The 21,816-nt window shown below is 47.5% G+C and overlaps 1 protein-coding gene across 1 annotated transcript in view; it reads left to right on the top strand.

Annotated features, from left to right (window-relative positions):
* Positions 1-9,064: 9,064 nt before the first annotated feature.
* LOC135814369 (uncharacterized) overlaps positions 9,065-21,816 on the top strand; it is a 36,024-nt gene continuing 23,272 nt past the window's right edge. Inside the window, exons 1-3 of the mRNA XM_065327479.1 lie at positions 9,065-9,374; positions 13,240-13,454; positions 20,352-20,439. Coding sequence (XP_065183551.1) covers positions 13,299-13,454; positions 20,352-20,439 — 244 coding nt within the window. The 5' untranslated portion in view covers positions 9,065-9,374; positions 13,240-13,298. The remainder of the gene's footprint in view (positions 9,375-13,239; positions 13,455-20,351; positions 20,440-21,816) is intronic.

The raw sequence follows: 21,816 nt of genomic DNA, 5'->3' as shown, positions 1-21,816 counted from the left end.
CACACTATCCGAAAGTGGCGATTTAGAGACAGCAGCTCCACGACGCCCCCTACCACAAACTAATGTCGGTCTTCACCCCGTTGAGCGCTCATGCTTTCCCGTTTTTCCCGGACCACGCACATTCTATTAGCATTGTAACTATCAACTGTCGCTCTGTAACAAACAAACTTCCGGAATTGTACGCAATATGTCATGCCATGATGCCAACAAGCCCACCATTATGTTTAACAGAAACCTGGCTAAGCCCGTCACTTTTATTCAGTGTTCCAGGCTACACATGCTTCCGTAAACTGTAAAGACAGATCTACACATAAGAACCTGAGATCAAACCTACGTGGCTATGGTGGCGTGGCCATTCTCATACGTGATGGGACATTTTCACATTGCACCCGTCGCCATGACCTTGATTCTCCCCAAAGCGAGGCCTTATGCAAGTTATGGATTGAGCTTGGTGCACCTGCAGGTCTCCGGGCCAATCCGCTACTCATTTGCTGTCATTACCGCCCCCCTTCACAATCCCTTCTTGATCTCACCTCCTTTTGCGACATACTTACCGACACGCTGTGTTCCTTGGACCTCTCTTTATTTGATGTTTTTCTTACCGGTGACTACAATGCCCACAATTCTGACTGGTGGAGTGGTGACACCACATCGCGTGCTGGTACGGAGCTATCACACGTGTTCTCTAGCTTTGGCCTCCAGCAGCTTGTCATTTTCCCACCCGTGTCGCTCCGAATGGAAGACTGTCCTGTCTGGACTTGCTTGCTACGAACCGCCCCCTCTCTGTACGCTCTGTTGACGATGCTGCCCCGCTTGCTGCATCGGATCATTTGCAAGTCATTACAACGCTAGCCTACAACATTGCCACTGCTAACACCTCTTACAACTGCTCTCAGACTCCTACCCCTCCCCGACATGCCTTCCGCAAGGTTACACCCTCCACTTGGTCAATCATCAACTCTGCACTTTTTGCCTGTGACTGGCATCTTTTGTTCACCTCCACTACTGCTGATGAAGCTGTGGAGAAGTAACAGTAGTTCACCACAGGCACAGTAGACCCTTTGCACAATAACGGTCACGTGATCCGAGACGGGGCATCCTCTTCGATTTTTGTGCAGAGTATCAGTTGTTAAGCATGGTGAAACACTGTATTTTTCCATTTTGGAGATGGAGGAGAGAGTGTCGAGTGGTTTGCCATCGATGGCTGTGGAACCCGTGGACGAGCTGTCAAATAAAGAATGGTCGGTAATCATCTAGTTTAGGGTCCCAAATTATTTCGCACTTTCCCAGTGTTCTGTGTACTTTCTATGTACTTTCTGTGTACGTGAGAGCGTGTCAACCCCAGAAATTTGCAAATCGAGATCAAAAACACAGTAGCTGTTGATATGGATTTTTTTCATCAGAACCGATCAGACAGGGTACTGCTGATGAATGCTGCGGAGCAGGGAGCCGAAGGTGTTTCGTTCCTCTCGAACTCTTTGCCTCCACACGAACTCGCAGAGGTAGGTTGGAAACAACTCGCGAGACGTGCCGAAGTTGCGTTGAGCTGGCGCTTTGCACGCATCCACATATTCTCGACATTGTTGGTATGGATTCTCTTGACATAGTGGCAAGGCCTGCATCTCCAGCGAAACCCATCGTGGCTTTCCTGCCTCCTAGTGAGGCCACATCGCGCACCACATGTGTCACAGAGCATTTCGTTCCTGATAAAGCGCCGAGCGGCAAGGAACTCGAGTTGGCCAAGTAACAGTTGGGTCCTGGAAAAGATCGGCACAAGGGTGAACACGGCCCACTGCTCCATCAAAATTGCATCATTATTTAGTATGTCTCCCTGAGGGACATTCCGTATCGGCGCACCGGGACGCCCAGCCATTACCACAAAGTCAAAGGAAACAACTCTATACAGGACACAAAACTTCGAAACACACTCAAGCACGCTCTCACGTACACAGAAAGTACAGACAACACTGGGAAAGTGCGAAATAATTTGGGACCCTAAACTAGATGATTACCGAATGGTCTGTGAAGGAACTGAACAGTTTTCTGCTGAATGAGGGTGCGTATCTGTCTGGAAAAAGAAGGAGTTATTGGAGCGGTAAGTTTTCCGCATTCAGTGGATATTTCGGATTACTGTAGATTGAAATTTCTTTTTCTTTTCTCTACCTTCTCTCCTCTGTCGATGTAGAGAACGCTTCTCTATGCAGAACCCTGATGCTCCTAGAACTAAGAGGGGCACCAGTCTTCCTCGAGTGTACCTTCATCATGCCCAACATGTCATGCGTCCGAGTGGATGAGTGATGAGCTTCTGTTTCCCAGAGTGAGTGCCACACCATGCGTGCTCATCTCCAACGCAGGGGCAAGTCGCCGACGACAGTGAAGAGGGAGCTGATGTAGTAGTGCTGGTGAAGAAGCCCGTGGATAGTGTCCATGAGTTTTACTTTGGTGGCTATGTGCATAATGTGAAAGCCTGTCATATCGTGCACACAGTCACAGCTCGAACTCAGAATACTTTCTCCGCACACCTGAGCGATGAGGCTGCGTCTTTCTGCACTTCAACATCAGCAGCTCGAGCAGCATCAGCAAGCAGTCGATCTTCCTTGCAAAGACAGGGATGGGTCATGCCTTTTTCTCAAGCTCCAGAGTCTCTTGGCAGGGCGTTCAGCGTCTTCGCAAAAGCAAGGATGAAAGTCGTCATCGACAAAGTGTTCCGAGCACAACACTGTCAACGATGTCGCAGCAAACTGCGGCCTTCTTCTCGCCAGATAGCGAGGTTTCAAGAGTGTGGAATGCCAGCATAACCAGGGAATGCATGGAAAGACAAGTGGGTTTCTTAGACTAGCCACTAGGGATGACGGTTGCTGCAAACAAGAACCCAACAGTGGTCCTTGGAAAGTATTTCGGAACTTCTTCCTTCAGAACTAAAAAAACTTCAAATCAAAAAGGCTGGGAAGTACATACATGAACATCGCGTCTGGACCGTGAAAACACAGCCTGTGACAGGAAACTTGATCACGTCCTGCAGCAAACCATGTATGCTGGTTGCATGCCAAGTGTGCAGCGGGTGCACAGCATGCCCCGTCTCGACCCCTTTCGCTAAGGCCAGTAAAAGGGTCTGTTCTTGATGACGTGCTCTCCTTCTATGTGCCACAATACGGAGCTCCGCACGCTCGTGTCGACATGTCACCTATACTGTACATGTACCGGGTCGCGGAGGAGCTTGACGACCTCCGCGCTCCGCCGACTCTAGGTTTCCGAAATACTGCCGTCGCCTTCGTTGATGTCGCTGGTGACATTCTCCCTTTACAGGACTTGCGCGTAGTTGTCGTCCCGGGGGTAAAGACTATTTTGTTGTCTTTCGAAATAGTTCTTCATCACGCTCGCGCGAATGATGTTTCTCATCATGAACTCGTCCGACGGTGTGACGCGGCGATGGGCTTTGGCGGGGCACTGGCATGGCGAAAACGCTATCTTCTTGTGCAATAATAACATTGGTCGGCTGCAGATGAGTACAGTCACTTCGTGGTTGGTCCTATAGGAGGGCACCTGCCAGGAAAGAGGCAGGACTCATCGAAGACGAAGCGCTCGCAACAAACAATATAATCGAAATATCTCGTAAGATTTAGGGCCTATCGCTTTGAGCCACAGCGCTCACAGCCTTGCCTACTTCATCAAAGTGAGCTCTACATGTTCGTTGACCTCTTCACACTACACAGAAGAGCGAAACAAGGATTATGTCTTAGCATTTCTACTCCCAACAGCAGACAGTGCGAGAGAGAAAACTACAAAGGGCTTGCTTTCTGTCGCATCGTCTTTCTTGCATGCAACTAACGAGAAAACCGTGTACTTACCCTCGCATTCACACGCGAACTTTCAAACACGTCCTGTGCCGCATGCTGATCAGGTAGTGCCATGTATGTGTTGTAATTGTATAGTGTACTCTCAGTTGACATATGCCCCCTTTCGAACCCAGACAATCTTTTCGGGATTAGCAGGCTTTGGGAAAGGGCTAATGCAGTATTACTAATGGCCGCGCGACAGCGAAGCATTGAATAGGATGGTGACAGACGGTGCCAAGATGTCAGAGCAGAACTAACTAAAGACTTACTTGAGGATTGTCCCTGGCACGCCATCGCTGCTTGTTGCCTAAACGGGATTAATAACTAATTACTTGCCGGAGTAGCCGTTGAACAGCTTTGATTCTGACATTGGAGAACTGGGGGAGTGAAGTGCGTGGTTGAGGTCCAAGGGGAACAGATAGTGTTTGCGGTCGACAGTTGTCAGTAACCATGCGGTGGAAAGCTGAGGCGACATCTACAGCGGTACAAGTAACAGTTGGTTCTACATGGGGACGGTCTCTAAAAGTAACTGTGTTTATGGTACGCCAAACTTACTTCTTGTTTCCAGCGTTGGCTGTACATTGTTCCTGGAAGTAGGTTTTGGTTTGGCTTGGTTTTTATTATTTCAGTTCGTTGCCTCAACAGTACTAAGATCAAGAGGGATGAACGAAAAGAGAAAATAAAACAGAGCAGAGAGGAAGATGCAACCCGCGATATTCATGTTAAAACAAAATGGCGTCACGATTTATTGAAAGTGGTATACCGTATAGTTGGTGGAACGAGTGTTCAAACCCATTTGAACTTCATACTGTTCGTCTTCTTTTTGACATGCTCCCTTTCCATCGTCCTTAGCTTTTATTTGTTGAGAGCTGTTTTGGCTTTCTCCTATACCTCTGGGGGATGCCAAGTGATGGTTTTGAGAGGCTGGTGATGGCTGTGAGCGAGAGTTTGCCGATCGGCGTCGTCCTCGCTATAGCGATGAAAATACTAGTTACTGCGCACCTGGCACATATCACAACACGTCGGAGCGTCCAGGAGCAAAGGAATCTTGGGTTTTCACTGGAATAAAGTTCCTCCAGCATCGTGTAGCCCACCGTCGGTGAATGGCGGTCCAGAAAGGTCGAACCTGGTCTTCTGCAGCATCTCGCAGTCCTGCGAGGCACACTGAATACGCCTGTCATGTATTCTACAAATAAAAATCACGAAGTTGTGGACTTTACAGTGATGAGTCTATCCTGTATGCTGCAAAAGACGCAGGAAATGTGACTGGTGTCTGTACACTCAGTGACTGGACGCCAACACCCCAGTCTTCTCCTGCAGGATCTGTTTGACATTGACATTATGCAGTAGGTCGGCATTGACCTGGTTTGGCAGCTATCGTTATAGTATCTGCCTGGTTGGATGTAGCAGGTTGGTGTTTGCTCGTCGTCCAGTCCGGAATTTTCTTGTAACTCACGGTGGAGTACGCGCAGGGTTTGTGATCATCCCTGTTCACTTCAATATTATCAAACACAACGTTCCCTTTGTCACTCATCTTATCCTGAGTACTGAATTTGCTGACAATATTGCACCATACTTGTCACAACCTACCGCCACTGCTGGCGGTGGCGACTGGTTCGTCAATGGCGGTGACCAGGCTGACTGACTAGCTTCGAGACAGCGGCCTCGTTGTCAATCCCGCGGCAGCCTAAAGGTTGATTTTATTCATCCAGCCTCAGCGCCATGTTGACGATGCCCTAGTGACTGTGTGTCATGGATTGCCTTGCCATCAGCGGTCATTGCCGTCCACCTTGATGCAGCCCTCAACAACTGGCTCAGCCCATGGGAGTCTCAAGTGGACAAAATTGTTGCCAAAGTAGCTCAGAAGATTGGTGCATCGTGGTGTAGGTGAGCACATAACTAGGACTTCCCAGCGTCTATTTGTCCAGGCTGCGATACTATGTGACATGCTGTACTGCACATTCTTTTCAGCACTGCAAGGCCGGCAGCTGGACCGACTGCAGGGGCCGCGCACATGCAGGCCGCCTGTTGCCAGTGCAGCATTCTGGAACGTTCCTTCCTTCTGAGATCCGTGGAATAATAACTTTCTTTGCTTCAAAGCAAGTTGCTTACCTTTCTGTTGTGCTCCCAGTGTCCTTACAACAATAACCTACAGCAATGTTTTATTTTCCTTTCCATTCCCCAACCAATGAATACTACGATGTCGATTCTATTTCTTCATACTTTGGTGTGTGCCCGCGCACGCACATGTGTGTGTATACCTCACTCGCCACTCGAAGTTCTGTTCCCCATCACTGGAACACTGCCTGTTCTTTCAGGACCTGCCATCATCTGCGGATGGGCATTCAATAATTGTATTGTGTGTGTGTTTCATTCAGAATCAGATCCGCTATCATTGCTATTAGAGAAAATCTGTGGGTTCACATCCAGTGCATTTTTAGATCTGCGTGCTTTTCTCGCCACGGGCGCATACATGGGACATTGTGTGTGTGTGCGTCTGTGTGTATGGGGATATTGTCTGTATCGGCTTTTGGTACTAATGTTCAGGTCTGTGCTTGCATGTGTGAACATGAAATTGTTCGGTTCTGTGCATGCTATTGCTATGTTGTATATTATTGTATGTATGTGTGCATTTCCACGAACAGTGTAGACGAGCGTGGAGAGTGCATTCATCCCTCATCAACCACTTCCCCTTGGGCTTACGAGAGTTTTTTCTGCGTACCTCTCTGATACTGTATTGATGCCGGCACCCGGGCTGTACCTCGATGTGTTCCTCTATCTGCAGTCGCCTTTAACCTTCGGTCAAGTTAACGTTTATTGTGCTCTATTTATCGTGCGAATCAAAATAAACAATAATAACACAAGTCGTGCTAGAGTGACGACATGTGCGTGTAGTAGGGTTGATGCGATGGGACGTTATAATTAGGTGGAACAGAACACACATTGGGCAGATTGATTGGGCATCATTGATTGTGCTCAGTCTAAACAGTGAACATAATAATTATCTCCAGTGACAGACTGTAGCGGCTAGCCTCCAATAGGTAGCTGGCACTAGTCGCTACTGCTTGTTTGACAGGTGCCGCCAGAACCCCTGTTGTGTCATGCTATAGATGCACATGCCCTGTTCTGGGGCATACTGAGGTACTTTGATTTTGTTGACTGCATGTAGACAGCATCCAATAGTAGTACTAGTAGACCTTGGCTCTTTGTAGGTCAACCACCATCGCATGGATCGATCGGTGACAATGCACTTGGAGGTTGGAATAGCCCGCGCTGAACAGATCTTGCCATGGCCCAGGGAGTGAACTCGCTTTCTCAACTATCCCGGTTTTAGTTAACCAGCATGAGTGGTGCAATTTGTCCATACCATGTTGCGAGCTCACAGTTGTTTGGGCAGGTTTTGAGCTACACCACGAAACAAAGCGAAATAACGGCGTGACTGTAGAGCAAGGAAGCGGCGAGACGGCACTTCCAGGACGAGACAGGCAGTAGAGATGTGTTCACAGCACGAGCAACCTCTCAGACCCTGCCGGTACTCCACAGTTACAAGAAAATGTCGGACTGGACGACGCGCCAATGCAAACCTGCTACATCCACCCAGGCAGATAGCTGCCAAACCAGGCCAATGTCGACCCACTGCATACCGGTATGTCAATGTCAAACAGATCCTGCAGGAGAAGACTGGGATGATATTGGCGTCCAGTGTACGGACACCAGTCACATTTCCTGCGTCTTTTGCAGCATACAGGATAGACTCATCACTGTAAAGTCAACTACTTCGTGATTTTTATTTGTAGAATACATGACAGGCGTATTCAGTGTGCCTCGCAGGACTGCGAGATGCTGCAGAAGACCAGTTTCGACCTTTCTGGACCGCCATTCACCGACGGTGGGCTACACGATGCTGGAGGAACTTTATTCCAGTGAAAACCCAAGATTCCTTTGCTCCTGGACGCTCCGACGTGTTGTGATATGTGCCAGGTGCGCAGTGACTAGTATTTTCATCGCTATAGCGAGGACGACGCCGATCGGCAAACTCTCGCTCACAGCCATCACCAGCCTCTCAAAACCATCACTTGGCATCCCCCAGAGGTATAGGAGAAAGCCAAAACAGCTCTCAACAAACAAAAGCTAAGGACGATGGAAAGAGAGCATGTCAAAAAGAAGACGAACAGTATGAAGTTCAAATGGGTTTGAACACTCGTTCCACCAACTATACCACTTTCAATAAATCGTGACGCCATTTTGTTTTAACACGCATACGGTCCACTGGCAGGAAAGAAAAACGGAGAGAAACGGAGAAGAATTGTGGACTGGGCGGATTCATGAACCATTAGTAGAGAGAAACGGAGAAGGTGTTGTGCCTCTGGCGGTATGCATTTCTAGCTTCCGTAGATCTACGGGCTTGCTTGAAGGCAGTGTGGTGTGCGGAATCGAGTTGCGAAAGCGAAAGACGAAACCCCCGCAGGCGCCAGTGCAGCAGCAGCAAGCCCATCGGACATCAACCATGCCATGGTCAACTGCATGCGCCTCGACTCATACAGACAATCATCAGACTTGCACTTAATTATTTAAATCTTTACTGTAGCGTGGTGCAGATCCTACACTGCCACTGGCTACAGGCTCAGCACAACAACTAACTAGTTACTTACTACTTCGTACTTGAACACGAGGTGATCGTCATGTTGACAAAGCCCATACTACGCACGAGGTGATCGTCATGTCGTCACAAAGCCCGTCTTCCCGCCCTAGCCCCTGCCCCTTGGCTACCTCACTTTATACCACTGTACCAGCAAAGTGCGAACGAAACTACAACTACTTACTTTCGCTACCATGTACCAGTAGTACTGGCAGTAGATCTACCAGTACGGCAGTAGACTGACTGTACTAGGATAGGATGGGGACGGACAGTGGGAATACCCCTATGATCATGATCTGTGTGAGTGACAGGAGCAAGAAGTAAGTTTCGATCCCCCTTCGGCGGGAATGGCCCTAGGCCCTTCGGCGGGAATCGCTGTCTCAGTGTCGGTCAACTCTCAGTCTCATGTAGCTTTGTAGGCGGGCCATGGCCAATGCGCTAAGCCTCACTACAAGTACAAGTCCGGAGTCTGGATATGGCGTGCCACGATCCGGCCATCTAGTCTTTTGCAAGTCGGTAGCGGTATGGCGCCCATGGCGCCCACGGCGCACGCGCAATGAGATTTCTGACCATTCTCCGTCGTTCCTATCTTGCCTTGGTCTTGGATCTGGCCGAAGGCAAATCCCAGTTTGCTCATTGTGAATACATGTGCAGTAGACCAATCGTTGTGCTGAAGTTCTTTCGTCCCTTCACGATCTCTTTGCGAGTGCCATCGTCGTTGATCAAAATAAGGTTTTCACTTTTCAGTTTGGTTCCGAGTTGTTCACACGGTGCACAAACTCGAAGCTCGGTGCTTTGTATCAGTATCACCCGGCGAAGATCTACAGCTGGTACGCCGCCCTGGCGACCTACGTTGTCCGGCCGGCAGAAACACTCCCATAGCCTGCATAGGATATTGGGTAAGTCACGAAAATGGGAGTTAACGTGGCCTCAATGCTTATCCAGCTTTGGCCAGGCGGTATCCTGCTACCATGCATTAGTACTAGTACTAGTACTAGTAAGTAGTAGTAGGACCTTGGTGTTTGCGTGGAAGACTGCATTGGCCGTACTAGTCCGTGTTACCTTGATAATAATGCCTTCTCCCACTGGGAGCATTCTGTTGCTAGTGGTGTAAAGTAACTTAGTTACGTAACGTCGTTGGTTTTAGTGTTAAAAAAACATAACAGCTTCATTCGATCGTGTGCATGTGCTCAGTAGAATCTTCATCGGGCAACCTCTTGTTTTCGTATTGGTTCTACTGTTGAATCAAAATAATTTACTTTGTGAATGTCGACTCCTAGTATCTCTTGTGCATGCTGCTAGCCAAAGCAAAGGTTACGTTCCCTTGCTGTGAGTGTGAGTGTGATCGCTTCTGAGTGTACTACTAGTACTAGCAGTAGCATGTCCATAAACCAGATGCAGAGTCGCTGCTGGATCAGTGGAAGGCCAAAATAATGATTGTACTGGAGCAATATTCCTCTTTTTTATGTACAGTCTTGGTAATTACCGCGAATCCGTTTCGGCATGCTTTCCGCAAAGAAGTACAATTAATAATTATGTTCCATGTATACCAGCGCAGTAGTCCGATTTGCGTGAAGGTGCGACTCGTACTATACTGTACCGAGCGACTAAGCTGCAAGTTTGCATTTGTTGTAGCACTCGTCCGAAACACTTGGCTTTCCCTCAGCCAGTGCAGGGTCGTAGAAGGATTTCACCCATTCATTATTGAAGTATTAGTTTAGTTTCCTTCACCCCCCGGAGGACTCTCATTTGTTGAAGTTTCCTTCATACAGAAACCCGATGAGCCCTGACTCGGAGTAGACGAGTGAGATATCTGCAGGGCACTCTCACAACCCATCGAAACCCGAAAGCCAGCTCCCGAACAGAGGTACCGGTGCTGGAGATCTGCAACAGTTACTACTGCGAGTACCGCTGCGAGTCATCGTCGTAACTGTCCGGGCTCGTGGTCCTACATCATCATCATCGGCACCAAAACCAGGTTCAACAGTCGTGTAGATTAAATTTTACTCTTGTTCTTTGTACCGGTACGCGTTATGACCCGTACCTTGGGGACCACGGAGTTTGTCCACATCGTGGTCCGGACCGTCGAAGCTGTAACTGCTGAAGGAAGAAATCGATCCGCGCGACCCAAACTGCCACAAATTGCTGTCGCGGCTAATCTCGAATTTATTTTCACGATATCCAAAGCCTCTTTTACGGGCGAACAAAACAACACATAGATATGTCAAAGAAAAAAGGCCAAACCCTGCCCTGCCAGTTATGAAGGCTACGGGGTCGCCATGGCAAAAAAAAATGCGCACGTTCGGGCTCTCCGCCTTCTCCATGAAAGAATAAGGGGCAATTAATTAGTATGGAGGTGAAAAGCTCGCCAAGCGGCTGGAGACACACATGTACATGTCTTTAGTGCAACGGTCCTGCAAGGAAACACGTGCCTCGGCTACTACCACAGACGCGGGTCCCTGGTGACACGGTGTGCGGATGAGGATCTTGCCCCACGAAGGCACATCACGCTAGCTCGGACTAATGCAAAACTTAGCTTGCAGCGAAGCCATGCCGTCGTGACGGCTAATCTCGGATCCTGTACCGCTCACCGTACATGACACCGCCACGTGGAGGTTCAAAAATGAAACTCTGGCATGCCGGATTACCTGCCACTCCTGCGTTGACCCATGTGGCAAAAGTTCGACTTCGTGAGTGGGGAAACAAAACAAAGTATCGACGCGCTTGTAGGCTGAGTGAGGGTACTACGGATCTAAAAACAACATGATTGTAGTTTCGTGGCAGACGGAATCACGTCCAACAGCAAGCAACGCCGGGTTCCAGTCTTCGCTCTCTGCTTGAGCACAACTTCGAAGTAAGAAGGTGGGTAGCGGTGTATGAACATGATTGTAGAACTATTCAGTTCAAGTGTGAGCAGGCCAGTTCAGCTAGCGGAGATTGCCCCTGTATTGTGATTATCTGACTGGTTTGGGAATACAGTTATGCATATCAGCAAGAGTCCGTAAATAAGAGTACACAACTCCGGTGGAGGTGAGTAGATCAGACCCACCACAAAGTAGTCAAAGACCGAAATCCCATTAACTGCATCCATGTTACCCTCGCGCCAGGCCACGAGTTCCCAATTAACTGTGGGTTGCAGCACGGCTGGAAAAATTCCTTCCGCTTCTAAGCAGGACTTGAACCTGGTACCCTCTGTTTCCCAATCATGGGAAAATGACATGGAATAATGCTGGCACTACTTGAAGTTCACCACGAAGATCAAGAACGTGATCAAGGACTTTCTGCCTTTCTAGTAGCAGAGACAGAAAGTAAGACACGGGTCGACATAAACACATGCACACAATTCATGTAGAAATGAAAACGTGAAACAGCCAAATTCAACTCATCCATCGCTTCCCCACAGTTCGTACAACAATACTCATTATTAATTTTATTTATGGATGCCCCTTAGGCCAAGTAAAAAAAAAAGCTAGATGATCGTCCCCGTCCGCCCCAGTTTTTGTCAGCGCCCCAAGAAATATTTTATTTTTTAAATCGTGAGTTTTTGCCGAAATCGTTGGTTTTTTACCGATCGCGGATGCAGGAAACATGTGCACGCGTTTTCCGTGACGAACTTACTTTGTCAAAAGTAAATTGTTGGTAGTTGCTTCGCGATGTCGAAGTTCTTGACTGTGTTCCAGCTTGACGCAGATCTGTAGAGTGAGTTGTTGTCCTCTGTTTCGAATCATCTGGTGCTGTCGAAAAGAAAAAAAAAGAAAAAAGAGAAAAAAACCTTGATGTTGTTGTGTACACTGTGTGCATGAGAGGGTAAAAAGTAAAAAAATAAAAATAAAATCCTCCCGCCCTCCCCGATTTTTCCAAAAAAAAGGACGATCATCTAGTAATTTTTTTTACTCGGCCTTATCTAGTGGAAGTACGGCCTGCACGGCCTCTTTTCTAACCTTGACCTAAAACTTGACCCTAAACTAACACCCGGTAAACCCTAGCGGCAGATGCCGCGCCTAACGGTGATATTAAAGAAAATTAACAAAATTCATCGACACGAGAACAAAAACATGATCCTAAGGTCACATTCAGTCATTGCCACCTATATCTCACAGCTATTTTTCACACGTCGCGCAAGCGCACTGTAAAGGGCGTGCCAGTGAGGGAAGCTAGGAAGTGCGAGAATAATATCTTTCTGAACCGAAGAACGTCTCTGTGGTAGAATTTAGTGCAGCGATGTGCTTTTCTGCTGAATTTGTCTTATGGCGCGAGATAATGCTGTTTTTTGGCAGCAGGATTCTGTTATGAAATTGCTACATTTGGTCTCTATGGCATCATTGTTTTATTCGTACCTGTGCAGTGCTTTGGGAATGGGTGTGTAGCCCTAAAATACTTTCTATGTGTAGTTTCATTTCGAGTATCTCCCTTGCTCAGTATCGCTGCCTAGTCCGGCGTGAAAGTTTCAGAACATAATAGTCCTTAGTGTGCCAAGGTTAATGAGCTTCATCTGAGAGCACTCAAAGACAATGCTTGCAGGGCTGTTGATTGGCTGTCCTTATGGCTATAAGCACATGACTAGCCACAGCATAATATCGTGACGAGACGACCGACGTTATTATCTGTACTTGCTTGGTGGAGCAGCATCAAAGGAAGTGAACGGGTCAGCTGCACAGTTTTTGAATTGGGTCCGCAGCTGGAGACCAGCTTGGCACAAAATAAGAAAGTAAGAAATGCATTACTGTATGTGCTGTTTGGTTTGGTTGTGTCGTGTATATGCAGATTGCAACAAGTTCTGCTTCCACGGTATATGACGGTTCAGAGTGCAGCACATCATTAATATGGATGTGGACAGTCCTGGCGCTGATAACGCATCACGGGCTGTTCGACCAAATAATGATCTTGATGCAGCTGCTCAGCAGCAGCAGCAGCAGCAGCAACCCATCACTGATGATCCATCCACCATATGTGTAGTTGAGCCATCGTCAACTCAACCAGTAAGTAGTCGTGTGCGCACACTATTGCTTCCTTGTATGTCTTGTACTGGTGACAACGCCAGATCCAGGTTGTTGTAACTTACACTTAGTTACTGCATGCTTGTGGCACACGACAGTCACAAGCAACACGAGGAGTAATTATTGTTGGTAGTTATCATTATGAAGGTAAGCAAGAGAATGGCTCGAGCATGCCCAGAGCAACCAGGTAAGGGCCAGCAGCCATGGTGAGAGAATACTGTAGACATGCGCGAATGGAGATAATATCGTACGAAGAGGTAGCGAGAGAGCAGCATGCAGCGACGGCATGTAAATGCAGTCTATAACAGTTGTCAAACGCATGCCGAAGCAACCAACCGGAGCGACCACTTGCTGGTCACTCCGAGACAAAAATAAATGAGCAAGCTTCATTCGGTTCAGCACTCTCCACAACGAACGACTTCGGGTTGCATTCCGCCTGTAGTTACTCCGGTACACGCATGTGTAGCATGTGGCGCGTTGTACTTGAAGTACAAGAGACATGATCATGTGAGAGTACAGTTTGTTGCGGGAGAGGTGCAACACCACTCTCGCTAAATCTTGTCGCAACAGCGGATCCGCCACTGCATGTGGGACCGGGCCCTAATAAGTTCAACGCGATGGAAGAAGTTTTACATGTCTGTGTTCTTGTTTGAATGAGCATTTTTAACTTTCTATAACAGCGGTTATCTGAAAAAGTAAAGCACCGCGCTCAAGACCCCTGAGGAAGGGGAAGCTAAGTGAAGACGAGCCTCCCAAATTAGTTAGGGAGGGAGGAGAGGGGGGGGGGGGTCTCTGCAATAATGTACACGAGTGGCGGTTTTGCTAGGCTGCATAGACCAGTGCAATGGTGGAAGCCCTTGCAAAGAATTCACAACTCAAATAAAGAATTATCGATCGCGCCTGGTGGAAATTATTTGGTTTGATAAGAAGGTAGAAGGGCTTTTTCTAGCAGTACAGTCAGACCTCGCTTAACCGCACACATCTGTTTTCCACAAAAACATCCGGATAGGCGAGGTAACCGGATAACTGAACACACATACTGTATATGCATGTGGCATGTCAAAAGCAGTGACATCATACATACATGTACATGTAGACGGGTCCTATGCAGTACAACTAGCGTGCCCAGTATGTAAAACAAGCGAGAAAAATGACAAGTGCATGCAACTGAGTGCTGTCCGCACACACCCAGCAGGTCAAGGACCTCATTTGCTTGTACAACTCATTGATACTAGCTTCTGATGGCGCTAGCCAGCCACATGCAACCGGATACGACGAAGCATTTTGTACACATTTTAACCAGTTTGTACACAAAATCATGCACCGGTATGCGGATCGCGAGGTCCGGTTATGTTGTATGCATAACATATGCTGCACATCGGTAACCAGCGATTTTCTTCCGGATGGCGAGGGATACGGATAAACGAGGACCGGATAAGCGAGGTCTGACTGTAGTGAATTTCCTGGAGTTCTTGAGGCCAGACAAGTACATGATTGTACTCCTCAAAGCTGAGGACCAGTTGTGTTGGCATCAACATAGCAACTATCGTTGGAGACAACTTAAACCAGAGCTGTGACAACCTGCCGAAAAAAGCCTACAGAGGTGACAAGGAGCAGAGGTTTATATTGGCATCAAAGATTGTGATTTTCAACATGTCACTACTGCCACAGCAGCTTTCAATGCAGGGACACGCACTGATCTTCCAGATATCGGTTTTAGTTGCGAATGTCTGACCTTCGATGTGAATAGGAAGAGTTTGTGCTCAAAGGGCGGTCGTCATGCGCACCTTATTTGTTGCCAACACTGCTGTAAGCATGGCATATCACTATCTTAAGGAGCCATGAAGGTTATTGGCCCCTCATTGCTCCCCAGCCTGGCAATCCGAAGGCATGTTTACGGGCTGTGCTACCTGTATAAGCTGCAATGCATACCAGGTCCAGCTCTGCTTACCAACATGGTACCTCCCCCAGCAAGAGTTAACGCTGCACCCCGGACGCGCCGGCAACGCCAGTCCCTCGGGGGCCACTCTTTCCAACTCGCAACTCCTCTGCCAGCCTCCAGTCCAGAGTTCATCCGCCGCTCCTTCCCATACTTTGTCCTGGAGAGCTGGAACACACTGCCTGCCCCAATCCTCGCCGAACGCCCAACTCTCAAGAAATTGCCGACATTCAAGACCAAGGCCTACCATCACCTCCGCCAGACCAATTGGCTATGGGCCACTGAAGTCCACCAGCACTGAGAATAACCGGTTGTCTCTATTATTATCATTTTCTGTCTCTCTCTCTCTCTCTCTCTCTCTCTCTCTCTCTCTCTCTCTCTCTCTCTCTCTCTCTCTCTCTCTCTCTCACTCTGCCTCTCCTGGGAAGCTCCTCATGCTCATTCTCCCTTTCTCTGTCCATTTCCCCTTCCTGATGCCTAGACCAACTGTTGAACCCGAGACCACTAGGTCGGGGGAGGTTGACCTACCTCATCGGCACGCATGCCACGCTCCTCTGTGTTGTCAAAGTTCGCTTGTCCACTTTTGTCTACCTCCCCTTTTATGTTGCTGGCCAGTGCTTTGTAGTAAAAAAAAAAAAAAAAAAAAAAAAAGGAGAGCATCCTCAACCCAGTCATCATGTGTATGAAGCCATTGCTGATAGCTCGTAAAATGCACGATAACACATTTTGTGTACTTGGTCCGACTTATTAAAATCATAGCCAGCAATCGCATGTCACCACGTACTTTGAAAATCAACATAGTTTTTCGAATCGACCTTTTTTTCCGGATCACTTTTCAACGAGGACGAAGCAAAGTCGGCCGAACGAAGCCTAGAGGAAGAAAATCACCCTCTCCACTTCACCATCACGATACTGACATCGATACGAGATGAAACAACTAAAAAATCCACAAGAAAACTGTACGGCCATCATCGCGCTGACTTTGGTCTGACTTTGGTCTGAGAATTTCTATCACGATCAAAAATGTACGAGGAGCACTCAAAAATAAGCCACAGACGTACCTTTATCGCTCTCTACTCCTTTTTCAAGGCACAAAAATCGACTCTCCACTTTCAAACCAGGAAGCAGACATACCAGTGGTCCTTTTCAGCTGCTCCACGAGCGCAGGAAATGTTCACCAAGGGGCGCAGAGCAGCATCCATTCCAGAAAAAGAGCTAAAATACGAGTGAGACTGCATGACTGAGTACATGAGTACATGAATGAGTACATGCAGAAAATAGTCAATTTCAGCGTTTCTGCTCCAAACAGCAACTAGCTTCGACTAGAAACAAAGATTACACCAAAGGATCAAACAACAACCATTTTCTGCAGTTTTTTTGCAGATGGCTTCCTTGTGCTTGGCCCAGCACGTCAAAAATCACACCTCGAAGGAGTACAAAAATTACAACTCTCAGATGTCCTCGATTGCTGGCCATGGTGCTCTTCACTTCAAAACTCAAGCATTTGTACAAGTGAGCATCAGAACTAAAAAATCAACCAAGAGACGTTAGATAGATGACTACTGTATCGTCTCTTGGCCTGACCTTCTAGTTTTCATCGCTGCTGGTGTCCCTGGGCGCATCTGCAAGTGCGTCACCCTGCAAAACATCAACAGTTTTTTGTCTCCTTCAAGGTACGCTGCGCTTCCTTGATTTTTTCAATCAATAGGCCTGATTTTGACGATCGCCTTTGCCTCTTCCTCGTGCAGTGCAACTGCCAGAATGGTAGCTGTAGGAGGTTTCAACTGACGTTCCCACGATACCTTCAAATGAGGCGAACAGGTAGACCACCACGCACCAAAAAATCACTTCTCATCACCGTGTGTTCCGCGTACTGACAGTCTGTGTCATACAGTCCGACCATGCGGGCTCATCGCTGTTGTACAAATCTACGGGCCACTACACCATGTACACTGTCACTGGAGATGAGACAGAGGTTTCGCATAGGAATGATGTAACCATGACGCCTCGCGGCTCCGAGAACTCCGCACCATCCACGCACCGTATCCGCAAAATACTCTTTGTTTGTTTCAGTTTTCCAGCCAGTTTCTCGCTTGAGAGGCAACTCCAGGGGTGGTTGTTTATTTCGACCACCTTCTCGGCGATCTCTTCAGCAATCTTGATTCGTGGGTTGCCACATCGTGGACGACTGCGAGAGACATCAGTAAACTGGACGACTCGATGCTTGTGCTGCTGCTGCACGAGTTTCTGGATGATGTGTTTGCTGAAATTCTGCCCAGGAAACAGCGACTGCAGCGATTTCAAGCCGCCAGGAGGGAATCAAGAACGATCGCCCAGGAGTTTCTGGTACTCTGTGACAAGTCTCCATTGCAGTGGGGTCATGATATCAGCACTAAGCCTTCTCAGTGTTGCGCGTGAAGCAACAGGAGTCCTCTGACGACAAAATTTGCACGCGAAATACCATACTGGCCAACCCTCTCGTTTTTCCCGGGAAAATCCCGGAAAATCAACACTCCTCCCGGGGTCCCGGGGATTTCAAGCAAACTCCCGGAAAAACCAAAGTTTTGTCTGATACAGGATTTTCCTGAAAACTCCATGGTTTCTCCCGAATGTCCCGGTTTTTGAAGTTTTTTCAAAGGTATGTACGGTGCTCATTCGCACTTCGAACTGTGCACAGCACTTTGAAGACCTGACCATGCAAGATCTGCACTGACAAAGTGACAGGCGGGCGCCGACTGATCAAACTGCACTACAGCCTAGTACAGGGTCGATCTGTGCTGTACGCACAGCTGCAGAGTCGAACGTTTTTTTGGCGGGAAAAGCTCTTTTTCACTTGTTTTTGTGCCATCCAGGGATTTTGAGAGAAATCCAGGGATTCTGCATGTCTTGTCAAGGGATTGAGATTGTGGTGGTTGGTCAGTATGAAATACACGAGTCGCCAAGGAGTTTGAGGCGCTGCCTCCTTTGGAGTTTGAGCCATTCCTTCCTCAATATCACAAATCGATGACTGAAGGACACTGTTAGGTAGCTGGGAAGTTTATTCCGTCCTGGGATTATTTGAATTTGTTTGGTAGGCTTCGGACACGCATTGCGCGAAATCGCGCATCTATGAGCGACATCCACATAAACTGCTGAGACCATGGTTGTGTACTCGAATCTCATTCTGAGCACCCTTTTTTCTTCCTTTTTTCAGCCGTTTTTTTTGCAAAAAGTCCTCGAGCTCGATTTTTTTTGATCGATCGTTCTTCAAGGAAAGACGAGTGGACAATCGATCAACAGGGCCGAGGACGAATGCGTCTGGTTGGAGTTCTTGCGTGGCACAGGATGACCAGACACACATATAGATACATTGCGACGATCTAATCTGCACAGTGTTTCCTAATACCGCACGCACGACGGTAAGTACAATTCATGTGATTTCAAATTGTTTGTGATCTACAACGTCGCGAGCAGGACGGAAATACAGCAACAGCACGACAACCGTTATACCAGGCAGTAACCAACAGTCACCTCCGTCACATTCTCCAGATCAGAAGGCAAGTGAGGCAGTGAACATGAAGAAATAAACTAGTAAAGAATGAAAAGTGAATAATTCAAAAATCTCAGAAATGTTGAACGTAAAAAACACTGAGAACAAGAAAAGTGACTTACTTCGATGGCAAAAGACAAAGCGAATGTTCCTCGTATGGACCTGGCTCTTGCGGAATCAGCCACACTGTGGAACCATGTGTTTGATTCCACAAGGGATGGCTACCTGCTCCTCACCAACCAGCCTCCACGACGGTGGTAAAGTCGCCAAAAATACGAAAGTTGAACATTTTGTGCATGCATGCAATAGAAAATTTGTGCTGAGTATGTCGAGTGGCCATTCGCACAGGACAAAGCCGTTGCGCAAGCTGTGACCCTGAAATTTCGTCCATTGGTAGCGAGGGTAACCCTGAGCTGGAAAGTGTAAGGGATGGCATGCTACACTCCCCCGCATACGCTTGACAGCACGATTTGAGGCGTGGAGTAGTAATATACCAGTATCTTACTACCCCCTGATACCTGATGCATGGACGTCGTCATCTTCATCCCGCAGATCGAAAATGTACAGGTGTCGTGTGATTTCGCGCAATGGAATAGCACATTTTAATAAGTCGGACCAAGTAGAAGTGGACAAGCGGCCCAGCGGATTCACACTTACACCCGTGCAAACCTGGCATGTGTCTGTGTACTCGAGCATACTCAAGTACTTTTGCTGGTTTTTACATGCTCACAAAGCACAAATGTGGGCACATGGCTCACACACAAGTGTAAAAAAATACTCGCGCTTTGGCCACACGAGTATATCCCTATGGATGCAGCACGATGCACGTGAGGTTGCACGTCATGTGAATCGCCTATAATGAAGTGACAGTTTTTGCGTGCTGGAGGAAGCATTTCATTTTGATGGTTGTATGTAAGGCTCATCAGAAGGAATTTAAAAAAAAAGACTCCACGGCAGGTGTATTCGTAGAATAATAGTGTGGTAAAACACACCTGGCTAAACATGCTTTCCAACACACACTCTCTCTAACTTCAACGTTGCACTCTCTGGCTATGAGTACTCCTTCTCTCACCACCGCCTGGTGCTTAGTCTTTGCAGCTAAGAGAGAATGGGTACTGGTATGTGTGACCGGGGGCATGTGTGTATTTACCACCAATTTACTAGGTGGGTCTTTACCACCATTATTGTATATAAGACTGTCACTTTCTTGACAATCTATGTATCTTCAAAACGATCCTTGTCCCAGCGAGTGCTTCCATCTGCACTTGTTCAATACATGGCTTCTAAGTAAAGACTGGAACAACGATTCCAACTCAAGTCAAATGCCGCTTGAATGCTTGGAGATGTTGTGCTCTCACTTCCCAATTCTTTTACGATAAACTGCACGACTGTCCTCTCACTGTTTGAACAGGTGGACAGCAATGGTACAGTGACTGCGGTGCATCTGAATGAGAGTGGTTCACAGCAAAGTCATGCAAACCTGGACAGTCAAACATCTGGTAAGTATCTTGCTAGCAATGAAATTGTACACAATGTAGGATGATTTTAACTAATGGGTACACGCTATGTTGGACAGCCTGGAACCTTTCTGCGTTTCTTTTTTATTATGCTATTATCGTGCTATCCGCATTTCGGATATTGTTGAAGAATCTTCACAGGCCCAGGTTCCCCACGTGTCAATACACTAGAACACTGCCTAATGCTGGATAACTGATTCGTTTAATTAAAACAGAGAGATTCCAGGCTGTCCAATACATTGCTCAATACCGAAAGGCAGAGCTAGTTCCAACAAGAATAAGAGGATGAAAACGTGTTTTTGCTTCGAGTTTCACCCACTAAGCGATCATCAGAAAACTGTTTTCTGATGATCGCTCAGTACGTGAAACTCGGAGTAAAAACACTTTTTTCATGCTCTTATTCTTGTTGCAATTGATTCTTTTGTAGAGACATTATGACGAAAAGAACAGGAGCACTGCCAAGAATGGATGCAAAAGACATGAGGTGCATCCAGTCAGTCCAAGACTGATCCTCTTGGGCATACGCATTACAGCAACGTGCCATGGATGGATGCATGCAGCACGAAAAAACAGGAGCAACTGTCTGCATTGCGTAATCTGGAAGACTACACTGCAGTATCTTTGGCTGCATAGCCTGTCAGTGTGCTCGGTAATACATTCTTATCCCAGTCGGTTGCACCGTTGGTGCTACCCGTTTCTGACAAACTGCTCAATTCACGAAATCGAGAGCCTTCTCTCGCATTGTTTGATCAAGAATTGCTCCACGACTCGTGTTTTTATATGCACCTTGCGTGTAATACTAAATATATTTATGATGGTGGGATCCAAATTATATTGGCAGTCTTTAAAAACCATGTGAAGAAGAGGTTGGTGCGACTTCGGCGATACTTGGGGAATTGTGTGTTGCTCCATACATGGGAGCTCGCGGTTTTCCTGCCGACTTGAATTCTCACTTGACTGGCTCACGACTCCCATCCAGAGCGCACGAGAAGTCCATCGAACCGTCCACTCGGCAAACCTGCAAGAAAGCACCACTCACTCCTTAATACACAGTGTTTCGGGGAATGCACCCTTCATCAGTTGAGCTTGAGTAGGCTGAGCAAGATTGAGCCCAAGGGCAAAGAGCACCACTTAGATAGTGCTCTCCAGGCACAAACATCACCAGGGAAACAAACTTACAGAGATGCTCCGTTTCCAGCGCGACAAACACCTCGTGAACACCAGATAGCAGCGTGAGTCAGTGTCGCTCATGGAGGTGCTGAACAAACGCTGAGGACCGTTGGCCATTCACGATGTTGTTGCCTCCAAACCATCTAATTAAACCGCCTATGCATATTCCTATGTCAGTCATTGTATTAG

The sequence above is a fragment of the Sycon ciliatum genome, chromosome 4, assembly GCF_964019385.1.
Source record: "Sycon ciliatum chromosome 4, ocSycCili1.1, whole genome shotgun sequence".
Classification (NCBI taxonomy): Eukaryota; Metazoa; Porifera; class Calcarea; order Leucosolenida; family Sycettidae; genus Sycon; species Sycon ciliatum.
This window is presented reverse-complemented; position numbering and strand designations above follow the sequence as displayed.